We start from the raw sequence: 20,910 nt of genomic DNA on the forward strand, positions 1-20,910 counted from the left end.
AAGATGTTCTGACTTTACAAAAGCACTTCACTTCGTAAAGTGACTTATTTTTAGGATAGCCACTGGGTGTCATGATATTCTAAAGACAAGCAACTGAGTATATCTACATGAAACAAACATTGAGTATCACTGTGCCCAAGATTGCTCTGAAATACAATTTCCAACATTGCATTTTTCCTTTAAAAAATGTATATATGCATGCCTTATTTTTCCTTTTCAAGCTGACGTGTTTAACATTTTCATACACCCAGTAAAACTGCCCTCGGCAAGCTTAAATTATGCAGTGGCAAATTATATATTTGGCATTCAAATAGGCAAGATTCTTAATCTCAGCGGCATAAGAGCATTTTAAAAGTTATATCCTGCAGGAAATGATTTCTCTTCTAGCAAATCTTAACTCACTCAAAAGAAATATCTCCTGGGTAAAAGGATTTTCTGTAAATAAATGTTAAAAAGAAATGCTCTGCCCAAAGTAGTGACTTGAAGGACCTAAAAGTCAATTGCAAATGTGGGTATCCGACACGGGGTGACCCCCCCAAACAAGTGATTTCCACATCCGGTTTAAAACTTAGAGGCCTTAAGGGACCAATTTAATCCAGTGTCCTATTCACAGTACCCAACTAGATTCCTATGGGAACTCCATAGGCAGGACATGACAGCCTAGAGCTTCTCCCCCATCTAACCTCATGGAATTGAACCCTTTCACATAAACGTCAGGAATGTTTAGCTAGCATGCATGAGCAAATAATTATTCTTTCTGTTCAGTATAGGCAAATTCATTACTGGGCACCCTCCTATATCTAAAACCATAATATTAAGAAAACTTCAGTTTCACTGCTCAACACGAGGAGGCCTTAGGAACTGAGCTGGTAGGGGGAGCCTTTGCAGCCTCCATGTGTCAGGAGGTTTCACTAAGTGCAATTTAGAAGCAAATAGCAACTTTGCAGGGAAATGAAACAGTAATATTAACTCTACCTCTTTCACCCCCTTTTTAACTCTGAAAGGTGTGCTGGAGTGGCCATTTTGGACAAAATTGGTTGTGGTGGCCATTGGGTTCACGGGAGGCCTTGTCTTCATGTACGTGCAATGTAAAGTCTACATTCAATTGTGGCGAAGGCTTAAGGCTTACAATCGAGTGATATTTGTTCAAAACTGTCCAGACACTGCCAAAAAACTAGAGGAGAAAAATTATTCCTCCAATCAGAACACTGAAATCAAAGACTCCGTAGTGGTGCCAGTATCACAGACAGGTACAAACTCTCAACAATCAGGAGAAGAAACTGTTTCTGATGTGATGCCGGTTTGATGGAAGCTGCGTTTCTCTTTCTTTACTGAAGAACAAAGTAATGTGCTTTCCTACTGTTCAGCCACATTAAAACAGCAAAACCACTTAGTAAATTTGAAGGAAGAACAAATGGGAAAATTGATCAAGAGAAGTTACACATTACCTCTGGAATGTAATTGTGAAGTGGCTAAGCATAGTGAAAATGCAAAGAAGAAAGCGCATCAGAGATGACTTTCGAACAGGCAAACAAACATGGCAAGTACCACTGTTGATGGCTGAAAGGAGCTGCATATGCAGGCTTACTACCAGTGTTCTGTTTACAAGGAAAAAAACCCTTACATCTATTTGTTACTATGGTCTTTTTTGCTAATTATCGTAATCTTGAACACACTCTCTTCAAGGCAATTTTTAAAACGATTCATATTTACCCTTAAAGTCATACAAGAGATACGCACCATAGCACAAAGTACCTGAACCTCGTAATGTGATAATTTTACAAAGAGGTGGCTGACCTGCAGCATATATGGTTTGAAGGCGATATGAAGGAAATTCTTTCCAAAAGTTACCATTGAAACCGTATGTTTAAAATGTGAGTATTCGTAAACTAGGTAGCTGAAAATATCCCTTGTATGCACAAATGATCATTTTCTTTCACATTTTTATATTCATTTGGTGCAGCAGTTTGATTGCTGCTTATTCATAAGAGCTAAAATTGGCAGAATATTCCTGCCACCTCCAAAATTCTGCTAAAGGGCAATATGTTCTATAATCGGAGATATATTGCAGACAGAGCAGCAGGAAAGCTTCAAAACATGTTTTTAGTACTTACATATTAGTGTGTAAAATATGCAAAGGGTGGGAGATTAAATTCTATTCTTTTGTTTAAGAGATCAGGATAGAACAGATTCAGAAACTTGTTAGGACAGTATTGAAAGAGTCAAAGTAGGCAGCATTACCCATATGCCAGTATCTCTCTGATGTCCACTTAATTGACAAAGTAAGTGGTACCTTCTATACAGGAGTAAAGCTGAATCATTAATGGTTCAGTAGTTCAGTTGTTACTATTGTGGTTTTAGCATAGTAATGTAAAACTGAAGTGTGACTAAATAGAAAATGCAGAAGATATATATCAGTATCATGTTGTACCCAGCAGGTATAACTTGCATGGGGGGAAAGCCAGAAACTTTGGCATCCCATTTCAGAATGATGTACCTCAGCAGACTAAATGATTGGATGTCCTAAAAAGAAAGGGCACTGCACCTGTCCTTTATACCACTCTTATGCTTGTTGAATGTATTGTGAGTTGTGCCCAAGTAATGTGAGTTATACAAGAACAGTGTTACTAGTAATGAGAGGAACTTATGGTGGCAAACTGCAGTGGGTTAAGTAATTTTTAAAAAGGACTACATTTCACATTTCATACTTATAAAACACAGTAAGATATTGATTCTGAAAAGACTCAGCAGATGTATGTGATGGAAAAGCACATGGCCTCCTTAAAATTAATTGGTCTTTCCCCAGTGATTTCAGTAGGTGAAATAAGGCCTCTCTTATTGGAATCATGGCACTAGTTGGAAACATTAAAATGAGATTATGTAAGACAATAGTTTAGCAAAAAGAGTTGATAATGGGCATCTTGAGTAGAAGCTGCATAAATAACCCATCGATGAAGACTTTAATGCTAAAATGAAGAAATGCATTTTAACATTTAAACTGTCAGATGAAGGAGCCACAAAAATACTTTGTGGGGTTTAGAACACTGTGTATTTTAGCAGAGGTCATAAGAGGAACCAAACAAAAATAAGATCACAATGAAATTAATTCCAAACTGCGTGGTTCATATCCATTTCACTAAGAAAAAGACACATACAGATATAGTCTAACTATAAACTGAAGTGATAGCTAACCTGGTGATTTTCTGCCCAGCTGTAGCCATTTATAATAATGTACCATTGCTTTGCATAAACAGCTGACTACTGTGATATAATACTTTAAAAGATAAGGCAGCTGCAGCACATGGCACCATACAGGACAGGGCAATATAAATTGCTTACTGAATTCCACTAACAGTCAATAATTTTCAAAATGCTAATTTTTTGAAGTATCAATGCAACCAAGTCAACAATGTTTCATCTTTAGGTCCCCATGCATTTAGCAAATTAAAAGAAGGCCAACTGATCATTTCTCCCGATAGCCCAGCAATCAAGCATTGGATTCATGAAGACGGACATGACTATAAATCACAATGCATAGGGCAGAAATAGTTTTGTATCACCAGAAGGAGACCATGTATGGAGCCCATGTTTTCAAGACATACTAGTGATTTGGTTCCGTTGCTTTGAAGCAAGATCTTTTCCTTTTTAAGAAATTCAATGCAGCTGGCTGAAGCAGCTATGAAGGAATAGTTACCACTTTAGCTTACGAAATGGAGATGCCAGTTGTCACACACAGACTGAAGTGTTATCTGTCTTTTCTAGTGCCAGTTAATAGATGACCATTAGAGATATCAGAAGTTTTATCAAAGAAAATGTTTACATGGTGGAATAAGGCTACCCTTAGAAAACAAAGATGATGAAAAGTTAACAATGAGGTAGTGTTAAATGCCAAATTAATTGTCTCCATCAACTCTGTATGGGGGTATCAGGGGCGTCCCCCTATGGATTGTTCTATTAGCTTTATAAGCATAACTAAGCAGCCTACTGGTGCTATTGCCGCAGCTGGAAAGCAGTCAATAGCTTGGTTCCAAAATGTGTACATCAGTACACAACTCCACCACCAAAATTAGCAGTCAAATTTTGAAACTTGCACTGCAATGCAATCTATGATGCAAATATTTTACTGTGTATATTGTTGAGACCCAAAAGTTTTGTTACTTGTTTTACCCAGTTCTCTTTTGCAAAAGAGCTTAGATGCTTTTGTGGGTGACTTGTGTATTAAAAAGGTATTTGGGATGGGAAAGAAACTTAATATAAACTACTAATTGTTGTGGAACAAATTTGTATTTGTATTAAACAGATGCCTCTAGGGGTTACTTGTAAGTCATTTGTTTTTAAAGTGCAATCATATACAGTATGTTGATATTATGGACTGCCAACCCTTTCCGAGCCAATGGATGCATTTCAAATTGTGAGAAAATTGTGTGGCAACTTGGGACAGGGGTGTACGTGGCATATAACACAACAAGGTTGCTAAATCTAAAAAGAGCAGAAAAAAATAACGACCACAAAATGGTAAGAGACATCCCACCACATACCACCTATGGAGAAAAGAACATTTCACTGCCCATCTCCTTTGCTCAAAATGGAAAAAAGGAGGGTATCTAATCTTGGCCTGTGGGCCTGTTTAAGGGGGTATGTTCAGTGCACAACAGGCCAAGCCAGCACAAACAGGCACTGAGCAAGAGGGCCAAGTGGTCATACACTGTGAATTTTTGAGGGCACTGCAGGAGGTACTGGCACCCACAAATTCTGCACTGGTAAAACCTGAAAGCTGCCACTGCATGGTGACAATTTTATATAACGGTCTTATCCAGAAAGAAGGGAGGTGGGGTGGCAAGGCGAAACCAGTTCTCAAGAATGCACTATGTTAACATCATCCTCCTAAACCAAGCATGAGTGCTTAACCACTGACCCTCCAGATGTCACAGAACCCCAACTCCCACAGACAGCATGGCTGACCGAGATGCCAGGAGTTGCACTTGGACAACATTTGGACAGCCACAGATTAGCCACCCCTGCCCTAAACCTACTGAACAACATCCTGAAAGCGCATGATAAAAATGGATCACTTTGGGCCAAAATAGACATTATGGCAGCAGAACCCTTTGTAGGAGTCATGTTGCCACCAAATTCAAGCAAGGAGGAATGTAGCTAAATCAGAGTGTGAGCAGGCAGGAGTAAGGGGCTGAATTTGCCCCCGTGCCTCTATTTCACTTCCAAGCTTGATATACCCCAGCAGGTTTAATGACTGCTGAGCTCAGGTCTGAAAGGAAACCACTCCTCACCCTCCAGGGAAAAAACCAGCTGGGAAGAACCTGTCAAAAGGAGTGGCTTTTTTCTTCTGTTTTTTCACCCTTCCCTTCTGCTGCTGCTTTAAATAAATTCAGCATGGTCAGAGTACCCCACATCTTGTTGCTACTTCTATGAACTTGAAATATTTTAATGTTTTTCAAAAGACAATGATGCAACATCATCTTATTACATCATGAATTGAAGGCCAAATTACAGTGCTGGTCATAGTCAAAATAGCTGGGTCCTGTCACATTTACACTCAAAATGTGATTTAGTCTAGCTCTAACTGAAATAGCAGGTTGGCAATTTGCTTCAACTGTCATTTCCCATACCAGCAAGCATTTGTTTCTCTGCATCCAAGTCCATCTCAGCTTCAACTGTTGCCTTCTTAGTTAAACTGCTAAGAGCATCTTTACTGGATATCTTCCTCATTTTAATGTTTGGTAGCTTCTGCAAATCACCATCCCAGGTACTGTGAAGTAAGTAGGGAAAGGAGGGGAAATGACAATAGTTTAGACCACGGAAACCACTGCTAATCAAACATTTCTACCAGTGAATTTAAGGTGTTCCACCATAAATTAAGGACTTCGGGGTGACCAAACTTTGTTCTGACGAGCAGACTGCCCCACACTGACATCCCCCCCAGAACTGCTACAGCATGAGTGAGAATAAAAAAGCAACTCACCTGAATGTTTTAAGGTGCTTACAGTTCACAATGTCGGGGATCTCTGTTGGAAACAGGATAAAAACCAAGATCATCCAATCATTTCTAAATAGAAATTTTGATTTGAGACACTTTAAAAGGCTAGCTGAAGGACCCTCTACTTCTGGTTCTGATAGTATGAAAGAGACTAATCAATTTGCTCTGAGACTTAGTACCCTAGAAGAAAGTGAGAATCTCCGCACCCCCAACCTTCAAAAAAACAGAACTCTTGGCAAGAGTCCAGTATTTGTTTTCTGTCTACTATGAAAGAAAGAATTGTTACGGAAAGCATCTTTAGCACCAACCTGTTAAGTACTACTGTACATCAGGGGAAGGTGCTTCTTTTGAGAGCTTTTTGAATTTGGCTAAAGCTCAATGATCTTCATGCATGTATCAGTGGTGATGATAATAATACCTCACTTCTGACTCCTTTGTCCAACAGTTTACATCTGTGGTTATATATTACTGGTCACATACTAAATCTTACAGTATCTCCAAATGCACAGCACCATAGATTATATAACATCTGTGCTCAGAGATTCTGAAACAAAAGAAAACCTTGCCACTTCATCTACTGAATTCTCTCCCACCATTTTCCTACTGATTATACCACTTAGAAAGGTCAAAATCATAGCAACTCCAGATGTATTAAGCTACAACTCCTCTTGGCCCCAGTCAGCCCCCTACCCATAATTTGGAGGTTGGGGAAGGCTGCACTGAAATGAAGTGGTAGCTGCTTTAGATGCCTCAAGGTCATACCCCTAACGAAGATCAAAAATAGAGCAAAAAACAAATCTTTTAAAAGAAAGCTACCATTAAAAGCAGGGCTGCAATCCAATTGAAGACACTTTAAATTGATCATATGAGTGTCAGTTCACTGATTAAATTTGCATAGGAGTGTTAGTTAATAAACATTATTTCTGAAGCAAGAATACTTCCCCCCCTCTTTTTTGGATGAAACAAGTATTAAGCAAGCATAGTCTTAGAAGCAGCATATTTCCTGTGTTTGACACAAGGGAGAATGCCTCAAGGTGGTGCTTGCCGTATGGAGTTTCTATAAACACTTGTGTTTAAAAATATGTTTTGAAAAATCCAACGCCCAATCAGGGACACCATTTTAGTTGATTGAAAGCTTTTAATCAAACCACTCCTAATCAGAGAAGTATATTTCTTTGTCAAATAGAACTAGCTCATTTGAGAATCCACTGAAGTAAGACCCATAAGAAGCAGGTGTCACAGCCTTCTTGCAATTTCAGGGAGCAGATTGGGGCAGAGTAGGGTAGTCATACTAGCAAATTGCTCATTCAGCATAGGCGATCGTGAGAAAGGTAGAGCAAGAAAAAATTATCAGTGCAGAACAACACTCTTGACATTGAGAGCATTAAAGCATGCAGTTCCCAATTTGACTGCTGCATGAGATTCTTCTGATGGCTGCTTTGACACTAAATATATATTGCAACATTCTGACTGAATTAACACTGAACTGTCCATTGTCTAGTAGCTGATTCATACAGCCATTGTGTGTATCAGGGGTATAAGATTTTGGAATTATTTTGCAGATTACTGACATCATCATGCAGTTGCCCAAAATGGAGCTATTAACAGCCAAGAACAGAATGCTTGACAGCCCAAACCGCTTATGTACCATATGGAAGGGGGAAGATAATATTTTCAGTAAAACCTACTAATTCCGTTTTGCCTTCAGCTATTAACACAGTGCAGCAAAGGAAAGTGAAAAGAATGATGCATGGAAAGTAACATCAAACACATGTTGGGGGGTTTGATATATTAGACCAGGTATAGAAACTCAGGGAAGGTCACAGCATCTCTTTGGAAACCCGTGTCTCCAATTGCCAGAAAGCCTCTGATCTTTAGGCAACACCTGCTGATTTGCCTGGACAGCCCAGCTTGTTACTGTACTATTTTTTTAAGAAAACATATGCAGCTTGCTGAACAGACACTTGTGTTGTGTGAGCTGCCAGCACAGCACTCTCTCAACTGCAGTAGTGCTACTGCTCACCAGGACCAGGATGGGGTGTGACATCAAGGGCAGAGGAGTAAAAGGTAAAGGACCCCCAGACGGTTAAGTCCAGTCAAAGGCGACTATGGGGTGTGGCGCTCATCTCTCTTCAGGCCGAGGGAGCCGGCATTTGTCTGCAGGCAGCTTTCCGGGTCATGTGGCCAGCATGACTAAGCCACTTCTGGCGCAACGGAACCCTGTGACAGAAGCCAGAGCGCATAGCAGAGGAGTACCAGGTTGGTGGCAGTAGCGACAGGAACAGATGCATGGGCACTTGCAAGTCTTGCCACCAATCTTGTAATTTCCCTGCCCTCACTGCCATGCCCCAAACTGGCTCCAGGGAGTGGTTAGGAGGGTGGTGCACCACTACCACGCAGCATGACAACATAAAGTGAGACAGTTTGCTCATTGCTTAACACCTACAAATCTTGGCAGGACACACAAGCTTTCCTATTTTGCTGCTTTTACAAGTCGAGATAGTCTTATTTTTCTCTTCACAAAAGGGATGGGAAACTTTATCTTCAGCAAGAAAAGAACTACTGGTAATTAAATCAAGCCTACATAAATTCTCTCTCATTAAGAGAAAGGAAACTGCAGGGTGGGGGGTGGGGGAGACTTCCTGGAGATGCCAAAGTTTTTAAAACTAAGTAACGCTACATGGTCTAAATGACTTCTAGATTTTAGACTCCAGACTCTAATTACACTATCTGCTGCAACAATTTTCCTTAAATTGAAGCTCGGTACAGACATTGTGCCAACATCCACAGCAGGAACATTAACAAGGAATGAATGATTGGAGGTTACCTTTAACAAGGAAAGGGCCACCAACAAATCACACTTTCTGAATATTGCTGAGGTGTATTTTTAGCTTGTATACAACATGCAACCTTTAAAATGAGTTTTCATTCTGCTTCTTGAATAATACAGATTTGCCTGTCTTGCGTCTGTCTGTTTACTCTGCATTTGGAAACCTTAAAATATTGTAACCAAATTTTGCACGGTGGGTCCTGAGATAAAAAAGCAAGTTTTCATCTATGTCTAGATACAAATGGGTGTCATTTTTAATCAAGATGGCATACTAACCCTCTCAAAACTGTACTGCCTTTTTTGTTTCCTATGATTCCCAAGCAACTCAAGTATCTACTCACCAACTTCCCCCCATGGAGATTCTAACCCACTATTGTGAAGGCCATGTGAGATACAACTGCATGGGGTGGGGGGTCACACAGTAAATTAAAGGAGAAATAATGTTAAAGGAGACTGTTGCAGGTTATAGAGGGGGTTATGTCCAAAAGCAGAAATCCAGCGAACTACTGCCCTGAATGGAGTTCTGATTTGCCTGCAAGAAATTATTCGTAACAGATTCAGTTCTTAGCATGGCAGGGGAGTAACGCAGTCATACCTAGCCCATATCCTTCATACATCTGTCGTTCACGTTCCATAGTTTGTTTGATGGCTGTTTCCCTGGAACTGTGCTGTCTGGCCTGCCGTCCTTTAATACTGTTACGCAGTTCAATCTGCTCCAACTCATCACTGAAACGCTGCAAATAACTGTAACACAGTAAATACATCAATGTGCGGAAAGGTTTTCATCCTTCAAACATTACACCCTTGCAGTTGCTCTGCAAAGCCTCTAAATGGTCACAGAAGCAGCTCTGACAGAGGTCTTAACAACAAACAACAACAACAAAGCACTGTCTATACCAGGGATTCCAGAACTTGAGTCTCCAGCTGTTTTAGAACTACAACTCCCATCATCCCTAGCAAGCAGGACCAGTGGTCAGGGATGATGGGACTTGTAGTCTAAAAACAGCTGGAGACCCAAGTTTGGGAAACATTGGTCTATACCTATGATCTGGTATATGCATCACAAGAGTGAAGAACCTCTAGCCTGTGGGAAAGATGCAGCCCAGAGGGCCTTCTGCTCATAGCTCCAACTCCATGCAGCAATTAGGCTTAAAAAGTGCCTTCCACTAGCACTGACGTCTTAACTGCTTGGGAGTTGGGGTAGTGGGGTAGCAGAAGGGTTTCCAGACAGGCAAGAAAGAGTTATTCTCCCATCCTCTGCAATCACCCTCCCTCTGGAAATCCCTGATGAAGCAATTAAGATTCTTTAAAGGACTTGCACTGGCTCCAAAGGGAGGCTTCTTCAGGTGTCATTGCTGCAGAGGAAAGGAGTGAAGGAACAAGAGCAACTTGTGGGGGTGTTTGTGTGTGAGAATATGAATGAATGAATGAATGAACGTGTGCTGTATGAGAGACTTGGGGTTGCCCCATCCACATTTGGCCCCACTCAAGGCTGCCATGTAGCTCCTGGAAGGTCAGCCACAGGGGAGTGAAGCCCTCCATCTGAAAAACATTCCCCACCCATGATTTCATATGGCAGAGCAGGAGAAAGCTATGAAGGGAACAAAGTGGCTTACATGGCAGGATGAAGCCACTATGCTAGCTTCCCAGAAGGCAGAAATAAAATTGGAGGGTATAGGGCTATTCATGCTTCCAGGATAGTACCATACACAACCACACTAAATCCTGCTGTAGGAACAGCAAGGTGGCATAGAGGTTGCTGTTTTCTCACCTCTTCCTCTTGATAAGCAACTGAGACCAGCTAGCTGGAAAATTGTCCTAGCTCCTCCACCCCACCCAGTAAGCAGCTTTTGGAAGGGGAAAATAGATCTGTGTCACCTCTTTTGAACACATTTTCACCAACCATATTGATTATAACATCAATTCATTAAGTACTAGATTGCTTATGTTGCTTTCACTTACTTTCCCTATCTCCCGGCTTCAAACAACTTAAATAAAAAATGAGGTCAAGTATTTCACAGCTACTTGTAAAAAGGTGCAAAATAATTCTGCACAACTGAAATAAAATGATTCAGGAACATTAATGAGCTAAGGATTACTAATTATTAGTTACTTTTTCAGCCATGTAATACATAAGTCTTCTACAAAGACATGAAAACTGAACACACATAAAATGTTGAAATAAGACAAGAAGTTGGTAAACATCAAGGGGAAACATCAAGGGCAAAGGAAAGGCATCCCATGCATGTAAACACTGGGAGAATGCACCTCATCACTCTGGCTTCCACCAAAACAGGCCTTCTGTTTCCTTATGTGCTGCAAACTTACTTTTCTGTTAGCTCACAGGCTTCTTTTCTTGTGTACTCCACTTTGTCAGGATCAAGGTGACTTTGAAACCAAAGCAATTTTTCACCTATAAAAGAAAATTTTAAAAAAATAAGTGCTCAAGAGCTTACTGCACCTGTTACATAACACAGGTGAGGTAAAAGCCTTCCACTGTTCCACTGTTTCCGGAACAAATCAGAGGTAAATATTTTAAGGGGCAGTTAGCTAAACAATGAGAACTTGTTCCACAGAGTTGTATGGGATCCAAGAGTGAAGTTTTGGCTCCTGGACAAGCCCCTGCTGCCAACTCCCATGAAGTGGCTGTTAGAAGACAAAAGGTGGTCAAGAGCAAAGCATTTCCTAGAAGTCAGAAGAATGCCCAAGAGGCATGTTGGGTTATGGCAATCTTTTGTCACCTATTTTATCTGCCAAGGACAGTCTTTAATTCAGCTCAAGGGTATCTGCTATAAACCCCCAAATGCCAACAAGGTATAGGTAACATATATTACAGGAAGAGACACATCTGAGTTCAGACACTTTGCACATGGAGTCAGTTCACACATCTGTCCTGCTTACTTTTCTCCAAGCAACTGCTCTTAAACATTCTCAAACAGACCAACTGCATAAAGTAACATAACATGTGACAATATAAATGGATACACCCAGAGGGATTTTTAGTAGTAGCTGCAACATTTTTTTTAATTAAAAAAAATCACCTCATTGAACATATTTGTGCCACCTGATTGTGTGACTCCAGTTGAGTTCCTTGTCTTGATTGAAAAAAGTATGAGCATGTTCAAGATTGATGGTGTGGAGAAAGCAATCAGCAGGATGCATGTGGCAAGTGAACTGTAGCTTTCCTGTCTTATGGATGCCATGGGGGTTTTACCCATCCAAAGGCTAGGTCTCCCCAAATACAATGAGACATCTGAACAGCCTACAGTTCCACAGTGCACTAAGATGCCTAGGAAGATGGAGAACTTTTAAGGTTTTCAGCACAGGACTAAAAGGCCACTTATGAGAATCAACTAGATATGCCTTGAGCAGGACATAGATCATCTTTATCAAATGCTTATCCAAGCTATACTTTACAAAATGGTAAAATGGCAAGAACCACTCTTCTTAAGGATACTTAAGATTTTGTAGTTACCTGTTTTTAGATAGGAGCAGAGAAGCAGCACAGCCAAGACCGACTTCCTGCACAAATGTGACAGTGATGTTCCTAACTAAAACTTCCATGTGCAGGAGCCGTGTCTGTTGTTAATGCTAACAGTGAACAGATAAAACTGCGTTGTCAGACCATTTAATCCAGCCAGCCTAACACTGCCTGCCAGGACATGCCATAACTCTTGCTATGTCACAGGAGGTTCTTCCCTACCCTTCTACCCAACATCCTTTGTGGGAAAGGAAAGAACTTGGAACCTTCTGCATGTAAAACGTATGTTCAACCACTGAGCTGCAACCTTTTCCCATTCTCTCAATGAAGGATAAGTAAGAGGAGCCAGGCAAGGTATTTGCAAGTTAAGCATCCTGGCAATGTGATGCAGAAAACTAAGTCCACTTGCTTGTAAAAGGCAAAAAAGTTTAGATGCGCTAAGTGTGAGTACTGGCAGATCAGAACTTTAGAAACATGTAATGCTAATGTTTGTTTAAAAAAAAACTTATCACACAACACATAGTTTCCAAGATGCATGCTTTAAATCCAAAGCGAAAAGCTGATACCTTTAGCTATCCACGTGTGGCCAAATTCTATGTGCAAGACAGGCTTATGAAGGATGCCAAAATACCCACTGCAGCTCCACAAGGAAGCAGTAATAGAAATGCCTACAAGTGCTTCAAAGAACAGACATCAAAGGAACCAAGTATCCCAGTAGCAGTGACTTCACCAGCTTTCATGAAGCCAAGCTGAGAGCATTGTCATTATAAAGGTATAGCGCATGTTGCCTTATATAGGCTGCCTTTTTTCCAGAAAGGCTTAAAGGCTTAAGGCATGCTACAAAACTTAATTCTGCTGAACTTGGAGCCTAAAAATACAATAGTTTTTCACACTCACCCACAACGCTGAGACGATAGGCCTTTTCATTTTTCAACCTGCAAAAGGATAGCTCCAGTTTAATTATTCCTTATATAAAGAATACAAACAAACACACACATAGTGGGGTGGAAGACGGAATGGTAAGATCAAATTTCTCACATTCATGAGAAGGAGGCAGAGTTTTACAGTTGTTTCACTCCTGCTTATGGGATCAGTACCAAAGAGCATTGTTGGGTCACTGTGGCTCAGCCCCCTGCAGGATGCCATAGGGCACAAATCTGTCCCCAATGCTATTCAAAATCTATATGAAACCACTGGAGGCAGTTCACAGGAGATTAGTATCAGTATACTGGTGATACCCAGCTTTATTTTCTCTTGTAATAGCTGATACAGGCAAGGCCATGCCTGTCCTAAATAAATGCCTGAATGCAGTTATAAAAATAAAGCTAGTCAGCTGTACTATGACTAAGTTTACTAGCATTGCTATTCCACAAATTCAGATTGTGGCAGAACTTCAGAGAAGCTGTTAGTGGGAGTTCTTGAGGGGAGGCATAGCTACGAGTGGATGAGGAATGCAGTAAATATTGGGGGTGGGGAAGGAAGAAAAGTTATGCATCATTTGCTAGAATCTCCAGAAAGTCCTCTTCTGTCAGTTCAGTATTTTCCCTTGAAGTATTTTTGCTCTTTTATAATCTTTTATTTCAATAGGCGAGCAATATATATTTACAACAGAAATAGCATTACACACCTACAAATGCCATAAATACTTTCCCATATGATAGTCAACGGAAGCAAAACATCATTACTCAGGAAGACAAGGTGAACACCTTTGAAAGAGCATCCTATATGTAAAAGGCTCTGCATGTCAACATGAAGGCGTATATTTCTAGGATATAAATACAGTTAGAATCTCAGTTGACATATTACTTCTTGTGAAATACAGGAATGTCCTGGCACATTAAAATATGTGCAAGATCCATGATTCACTGGCAATATAGATGCTATTCTAAGAGTCCGCCTGTATATTAAAACTATGTAACAGAAAAACATGCTTTTTTAAGGTCACAAAATGTTAAAGATTATTATGCAGCGCAATGTTCCTTATGCATTCCTCTCTCTGTGTACCATCACCCTTCTCCACACACACACACACACACACACACACACACACACACACACCAGACCTGTATAAGGCTTTCATGGTCTGTAACCCTGATCCATACAGCTGTAAAATAGGAGAGAAGCCACTGTGATTGTCTCTGGTATTGCTGAGTTTGACTGATGTACTAGCTTCTCCTATTCTACCTCCTTTCCTGGGATCTAGTGAGCCCATTTCACCCAGAGCAGGTACTGTGTAGAAGCTCAGTCAATCTGCATTTGCAGACCTTTAGCAGACGCACCTTCACAGCACTCGCTCCATGAAAAATGAAACCTCTCACTTCCCCCACCCCTTCCACATACATGCACACAGGTAAGTCAAGAATGTGCAAGTCAAGAAAGCACTGCTTTTCTGGAGAAGGATCAAGTGAATGCCTACACCAGGCTTCCTCAACCTCGGACCTCCAGATGTTTTGAGACTATAATTCCCATCATCCCTGACCACTGGTCCTGCTAGCCAGGGATCATGGGAGTTGTAGGCCAAAAACATCTGTAGGGCCGAGGTTGGACACCGCCTGTCCAATGTCTTCCAATTCTCCACTCCTACTACATTTGCCCACCCTGTATCTGAAGCCACTCCTGAAAATCCCCTGACCTACAGCAAAAGGGGGCAAAAAGATCCCTGCATTGCAAGGGCTTGAACTAGATGGCCATCATGGTCCCTTCCAACTCTACAATTCTCTTTCTTCGAAAACCACATGCAAAATGTCAAGTGTTATAAAACTGAATCATGAGCAATGCAAGATCTTCTAACAGTAGCTTTTGTTGATGAAGACATCAGAAAACAGTTGTGCTGAAGAATATTTGTGCAGTGGTTACATGGTCAAAATGCAACAGGCTTAGAGGAAGGCCTTTCATTAGCTTCATGTTTTCCATCACAGCCTCTAATGTGTCAGCAATCCTGTGAGATCACAGGCGAAAGTGTTTATGGCCTTAGTGGTAATTGGCTGTCGGGGAGCAATCTACCTGTAAATTCATCTTATTATTAACCCACTTTAAGAGAAGCTTTGCAAACTCAGTTATTTCTCGACATTTCTAGGGCAAGAAAAATCTCTGAAGAACCCAGCAGGTCGGAATTTCTCTTCCCTGCCTCTGAAGAGTACAAAGGGACTCACTTTTCCTTTCTTTCTTGTTTGTGTGCTTCTTTTGTAAGCTGAGCAGCTTTTCTGCTGTAGGGATGGATGACTTTCTTCTCCTGTGCTCCCCTTTTGCCCTTTGCTGCTTTAGGCTGAAAAAAAAAGAATCAGAAGAAAGACACAGTAAGAATTTTGAGAAGTATTTTCCTTCAAAGGCTTCTTGGGAGTTATTGCAAGCGGGTGAAAGGCAGCTCAGAAGCAGCAGGACCTGATGAAAACCTTAAATTCAAGACAGATTGTGTCACTTTAAAACATTTTATTTACCAACGTAAGGGTTTAAAATGAGAGGTTTTAATAAACTTAACGTATTTAACCTTCACATATTGATGAAATACAAACACACCCAGCTAAAACAATAAAGCTATTATCTGAGATAAACCAAATTTCACATACTAATAGTAATTTCTAAATGCACAGCTGATAAGGCTTATTCCTGACACCCCATTGCTAACAGACTGGATCCTGAGCACTGCTTTGCTTCCCTTCCCACTCCCAGCAAATGTCACCCTGCTTGGTATGTGCAATGGGATTGTGGGGGTGCTACTGGCTACACAGCTCCTGTTGCGGTCTACCTTTTGAAATGTTAGTGATAATAATCAATACATCCAGTGCCCTTAATGTGTGTTGGTGACAGTGTTATTCAGCTTGTAGGATTGCTGCCAAAACTAGGTTTACAATAATGAGAACATGCTAACAAGCATTAGAAGGAGCACTAAAAACAACCAAGGGGAGAATTATGAACAGGATCTATATAAGGCACTTGGTAATTAATTTCAAATAACCACTATGGATGTTCAGTTTTTACATCTGCATTTAATGTGTTGTTGTCCTCCAACTCCACAAACACTTAGATACATCAGCTTTCTGAATCCCAGGACTCTTAACTGTGAATCAGGAAACAGCAATTAGATGCACTGGTGGCCTTACTCTCTGCACAGTGTCTAGCAGGTGAATGGTATTTTAAACACCTCTTTCAAAAGAGAGAGAGAGAGAGATGAAAAAGGTACATACTAGGATAATCAAAAGAATCAAAGAGTAGATGTATTCAACACAAAAGAAAGGCTATGGTGTTTGAGCTTTTTAGTTTAGAGTGAAGAAAAAGATGACCAAATAGAGACATTGACAAGGTGTACACAATTATGGGTAGTATAGAACAGGGTGGAGAACTTCCCCTATCACTCATATACCACATGTGACTGCTAGGTGGGGCTATCTGCTCTGTTGTACAGGTGATCCAGCCATGTCTTTTCCTGCCCCACAGCTGAGATTACTTGTGAAATCAGGAGTGGGGCAGGTGGGCATGGTTTGTGGAAAACTATCACACAGCCAAATTTAGCCTGTGGGCCAGAGACACCTGTTGTAGAGAAAATTGAGGGTTTTTTTCTCCCTCTTCCCTAAGACTAGAACTTCGGGGTCACTCTGTGAAACTGATTGTCAGAAGATTAAGAAGAGATAAAATATACTTTTTGTTGCAGAGAACCAATGACAACTGCATGTCTAGAGCATATGAAAATTCTGTGTAACTTCCAGGACCCATTTCCCTCTCCCTCAGTTTTCCTCAGTATACTGGTGACAAGAAAAACAGCACGTGAAGTCTTGGTGTCTATTCACAAATTTGCAAAGCAAATTCAGCACATTGTTATCCTGCCAGCTACTGTAGAATAGAAGGGGCTATAACTTAAATAAGATGAAAAATATTGAATTGCTAAAGTTTTTTCCCCCTAAAAAGAGAAAGATGAAAACCTACCACTATGAAGAAAGAAAAAATACAGTGAATGGGCTACAAAGCAATTACAAACATCAAATAAAGTTTATTTCTGAATTTATAGTAAGGTATATTTTGTATTTGTATCCTGCAGGGAGAGGGAACCAGTAGCCTTCCAGATGTTGCTGAACTTCAGCTCCCATCATGCCTAGCTAACATGGCTAAGTCAGAGATGATGGGAGTTCAACAACAACATTCCAAAGACAAAACTGCAAACCCTATATTAGCAACTTCATTAACAAATGTAACAGTTGCTTAATTGTTCTATTTAAATGTACTTCTGTAAAATCAGGCATTATTTTGGTTAAAGGGTGTATTTTCCTAAGGTCCATTATGAGAATTGGAATAGCAACATTTTATGTACCGTATTCATACCACAAAAGGTTGCATTACCCTGAAGTGATTTTTAAAGTCAGAAACATTGTGATGCACCACCCTTCCTCATATTCAGCTATCAAACTGGATGTGCAGGGCAGGGGTTATATAACTGAATGTTAACACATATAAAACAGGAATATATTGGAGAAGGCTACACTTGGACCCTTCTACCTATATGCTATCTTTCCACAAGGATTGTTCTGTTGGTTATGTAGGATGGCTCCAATATAATTTAACCTCAAGCGTATTCTTTGAAACAATCTCCCTACTATCTTCCAAACTTAATTCAAGATTAAAGGTTTGAGTAAACAGCCCTTCATGCTTTCTCCTTTATATTCTGTATCAATCACCAAGAGTTCTAAACCACACTAAATTCTATTATTCTATGTACAACAAACTTTACCAGAGTCTTGCATAATGAAAAGCACATTTCCATCTTTGCAGGCTTAGTTTAAGAAGGGGGTAATCATTTTTCAAACATAGTTTACATATTCTAATTGTTTCATCACGTTTTTTTATTTTATTGCCAGCCAACTCACACAGTTGGGGGACAGCCAGAACTAAAATAAAAATGTGTTTCCTCTGCAGCAAATTATGATAATGGGTTGCGCAGATGGTATGTCTTTCATTCTGTATTCAGTACAGTATTACTGGGGACATTTTTGAAGAGGTTGACAAACACAAATAGAAGTATTGCACAATGTAATCCTATGCACCTCTTTTCAACAGTATGCCCCACTGAGTTCAATGGGGCTTACTTCCAGGTAAACAGGCACAGGACTACAGCCTTCATTATGTCTGAAGCATTTCAAATCAGACTTTATATTTTTCCATATGAAGCCATAACATTTCACCTACTCTTCTGAATTTCTTGTGATGATGAAAAGTAGTCAAATGCAGTAATTTATGCACCTATGTTGCCAAATAATAATCATGTTTTGCAGAAATCTCACTAACTTTAAATGGAAAGAATTTTAGTCTTAGACTGCAGCACTGAGCATATTTACCTGTACTCAGAAAAGATCCCTGAACATATCAATAAGTCTTGTTTCCAAGTAAAGGCTTTTGTTGGTTACAAAATGAGTAGCATCATCACACTATTCCATACTGCAGCAACTAAGAGACTGACATACAAATCAGAAGTCAGCAAATTTGAATCTCACCTCTGTCATAAACTCACTAGGTGGCCTGAGGCAAGACACTCTCAAACTCGATCCCACCCAATCTACAAAATGGGTGATAATTATATTGACTTACCATGCAACATTATTGTAGGCACTACAATTACACAATACAAGTGAAGTGCTCTGGGTACTTTAAAGTGCTACAAAATTAGTATTGCCTATTATTGTTCATTTTTATTATTCATTACCAAAATAATAAAATGATTCAGTTAACAAAACATTTCCACATAACATGTAAAAGAAGAATGGTCACAAAGATGTACTTGGAAGTTTGAGGGGAAAACCTGTTGAAATCTAAGACAGAACTTCCTAAGAAATTATCTCAAGGACTCAAAGAGAGACTTCACTGCCCCCTATAGGTTCTTCCTCTTCCCTAAAACTAGCAGAAAAGAATTGTGCAAGAGAGTACAGTCATACCTCAGGTTGCGCTCGCTGCGTTTTCAGGATATGAACACACCAAACCCAGAAGTACCGGAACGGGTTACTTCTGGTTTCCGGTGCTCGCGCATGTGCAGAAGCACTAAGTCATGCTTTGCGCATACACAGAAGCGCCGAATTGCATCACACGCATGCGCAGACACAGTGGTGCGGGTTTTGAATGCTGCAGGTTGCGAACGCGCCTCCAATATAGATTTTATTTATACAGTGCAAAGATTAACCTTTTCTTGTAGCATCTGAGCACAGTGCATTCGCAGTGCTACCAATAACTTGCCAAATACCACAGAATATCTAGGAACAAATGCTGCAAACACCTGAAATGCTGCAAACACCTGAAATGCTGCAAACACCTGATATGGGCTGGCTGTTAGCTAGCAGTGAATAACCACTAGTGATTAAACATGTGCTCACACACAAGCAATAATACAACCATTTAATATATGCAGTACTTTTCTACAATATATGGCAGCCAGGTTGACTGTATCATCTTCCTTCCTTCCTTCCTTCCTTTCTTATTTATCCATCCCTCCATCCTTTCCCCTACCCCCTTTTCCATTGCATGTTCTGTGTTTTAAGGTTGTAAAACCTGTAGTCAGGGACTGCCTTGTTTCAACTGATGGCCAATGTAAGCCATTCTGGGAGCCTCTTTGACTGAAAAGCGGGGCACAAAAGTTCTCAACAAACATTAAATAACCACCCTCGACAGGACACAGCCAGTTACTAACTTACTAAGCACAAGCGGTGATAAATTACTGTTTCCTAACCTGTGTGCGCGTGGGTGGGGGGACGGACCGTTATTAACCGTTTGCAGTGTAGTTTCCAGGGACGTCTTAGAAATGAGCTACACTGAATTCACAGGACTAAAGTCCTGATTATTATTTATTGAATTTGTATACCGCCCTACACCCGGAGGCCTCAGGTTCACAGAACAAAATCAAATATATAAAACTACAAAATATATAATCAAAATAAAAAACAACAACGAATAATTCCCCCCCCCCCCAGAGTAGCAGTTGCAATCCAACAGCATTTGCCTAAACTGAATTCAACGGGATTTACTTCTGAGTAGACATGGAGATGCGGCCTGCTGCAGTGGCCGCACTAGTTCAGGAGCCCCTTAAAGGACGGAAAACCTATTTTGGGCCAGAGCTTTCGTGGGTTGCAGCCACTGGAAACTTGAGCCCAAACAGGCCTGTCTTTCTCGCAGGGGCCTTTGCTGCGACAACCGCGCTCGGTAACAGGCCGTCTACATTTCCCCTCACCTCCTCTCTTCCCGAAGCCAAGCGGCTCCGAGCGCCGCTCTCATTCCCAACCGCCCTCCCGAACTCACCATGTTCACGGAGGAGGAAACCAAGCAGAGCTTCCCGGCACGAGCGGTGTGCGCCTCGGAGTGGGGGACGGAGTTCGTCGCCGTAAACCACCCGGCTAGACCCCGCGGCCCACGAACTCTCGGTTCCGCTTCCTCCCACCAATTAACAGCAGCCTCCCGATGATTCGCCGCTGGTTGCGTCACTCCTGCTTCCGAGCTGTGATTGGGGGGGAAGCGGTTGTTGCTCAACCCTCAGAAGAACGAAAGTACCCGCCCGCTTGTTCAGTCTTCTTTTTTGCTGCGTGTGTAGAAAAAGTGCAGAATCTGTGGGTTGCATCAAAACAAAATAAAAAATAA

General features: G+C 40.8%; 2 protein-coding genes across 8 annotated transcripts in view; one reads left to right on the forward strand and one right to left on the reverse strand.

Moving 5' to 3' along the window:
- MARCHF1 (membrane associated ring-CH-type finger 1) overlaps window positions 1-4,323 on the forward strand; it is a 122,080-nt gene extending 117,757 nt beyond the window's left edge. For all 6 annotated transcript variants that reach the window (XM_033159963.1, XM_033159965.1, XM_033159961.1 and 3 more), the window contains one exon: window positions 1,005-4,323. In XM_033159963.1, coding sequence (XP_033015854.1) covers window positions 1,005-1,306 — 302 coding nt within the window. In that variant the 3' untranslated portion in view covers window positions 1,307-4,323. The remainder of the gene's footprint in view (window positions 1-1,004) is intronic.
- A 1,100-nt stretch (window positions 4,324-5,423) lies between these two features.
- On the reverse strand, window positions 5,424-20,745 carry TMA16 (translation machinery associated 16 homolog). 2 transcript variants are annotated; one of them, XM_033159968.1, is made up of 7 exons: window positions 20,575-20,745; window positions 15,459-15,571; window positions 13,204-13,241; window positions 11,154-11,238; window positions 9,421-9,569; window positions 5,981-6,023; window positions 5,424-5,767 (listed from the first exon to the last, which is right to left on the reverse strand). In XM_033159968.1, exons 1-7 carry the CDS (start codon window positions 20,575-20,577, stop codon window positions 5,608-5,610), a joined length of 591 nt encoding a protein of 196 aa, XP_033015859.1. In that variant the 5' UTR covers window positions 20,578-20,745; the 3' UTR covers window positions 5,424-5,607. The 2 variants fall into 2 exon arrangements, with proteins under 2 accessions (XP_033015859.1, XP_033015858.1); XM_033159967.1 differs by lacking the exon at window positions 20,575-20,745 and adding an exon at window positions 18,786-18,838.
- Window positions 20,746-20,910: the final 165 nt, after the last annotated feature.

The sequence above is a fragment of the Lacerta agilis genome, chromosome 9 (genome assembly GCF_009819535.1).
Source record: "Lacerta agilis isolate rLacAgi1 chromosome 9, rLacAgi1.pri, whole genome shotgun sequence".
NCBI classification, from domain to species: domain Eukaryota; kingdom Metazoa; phylum Chordata; class Lepidosauria; order Squamata; family Lacertidae; genus Lacerta; species Lacerta agilis.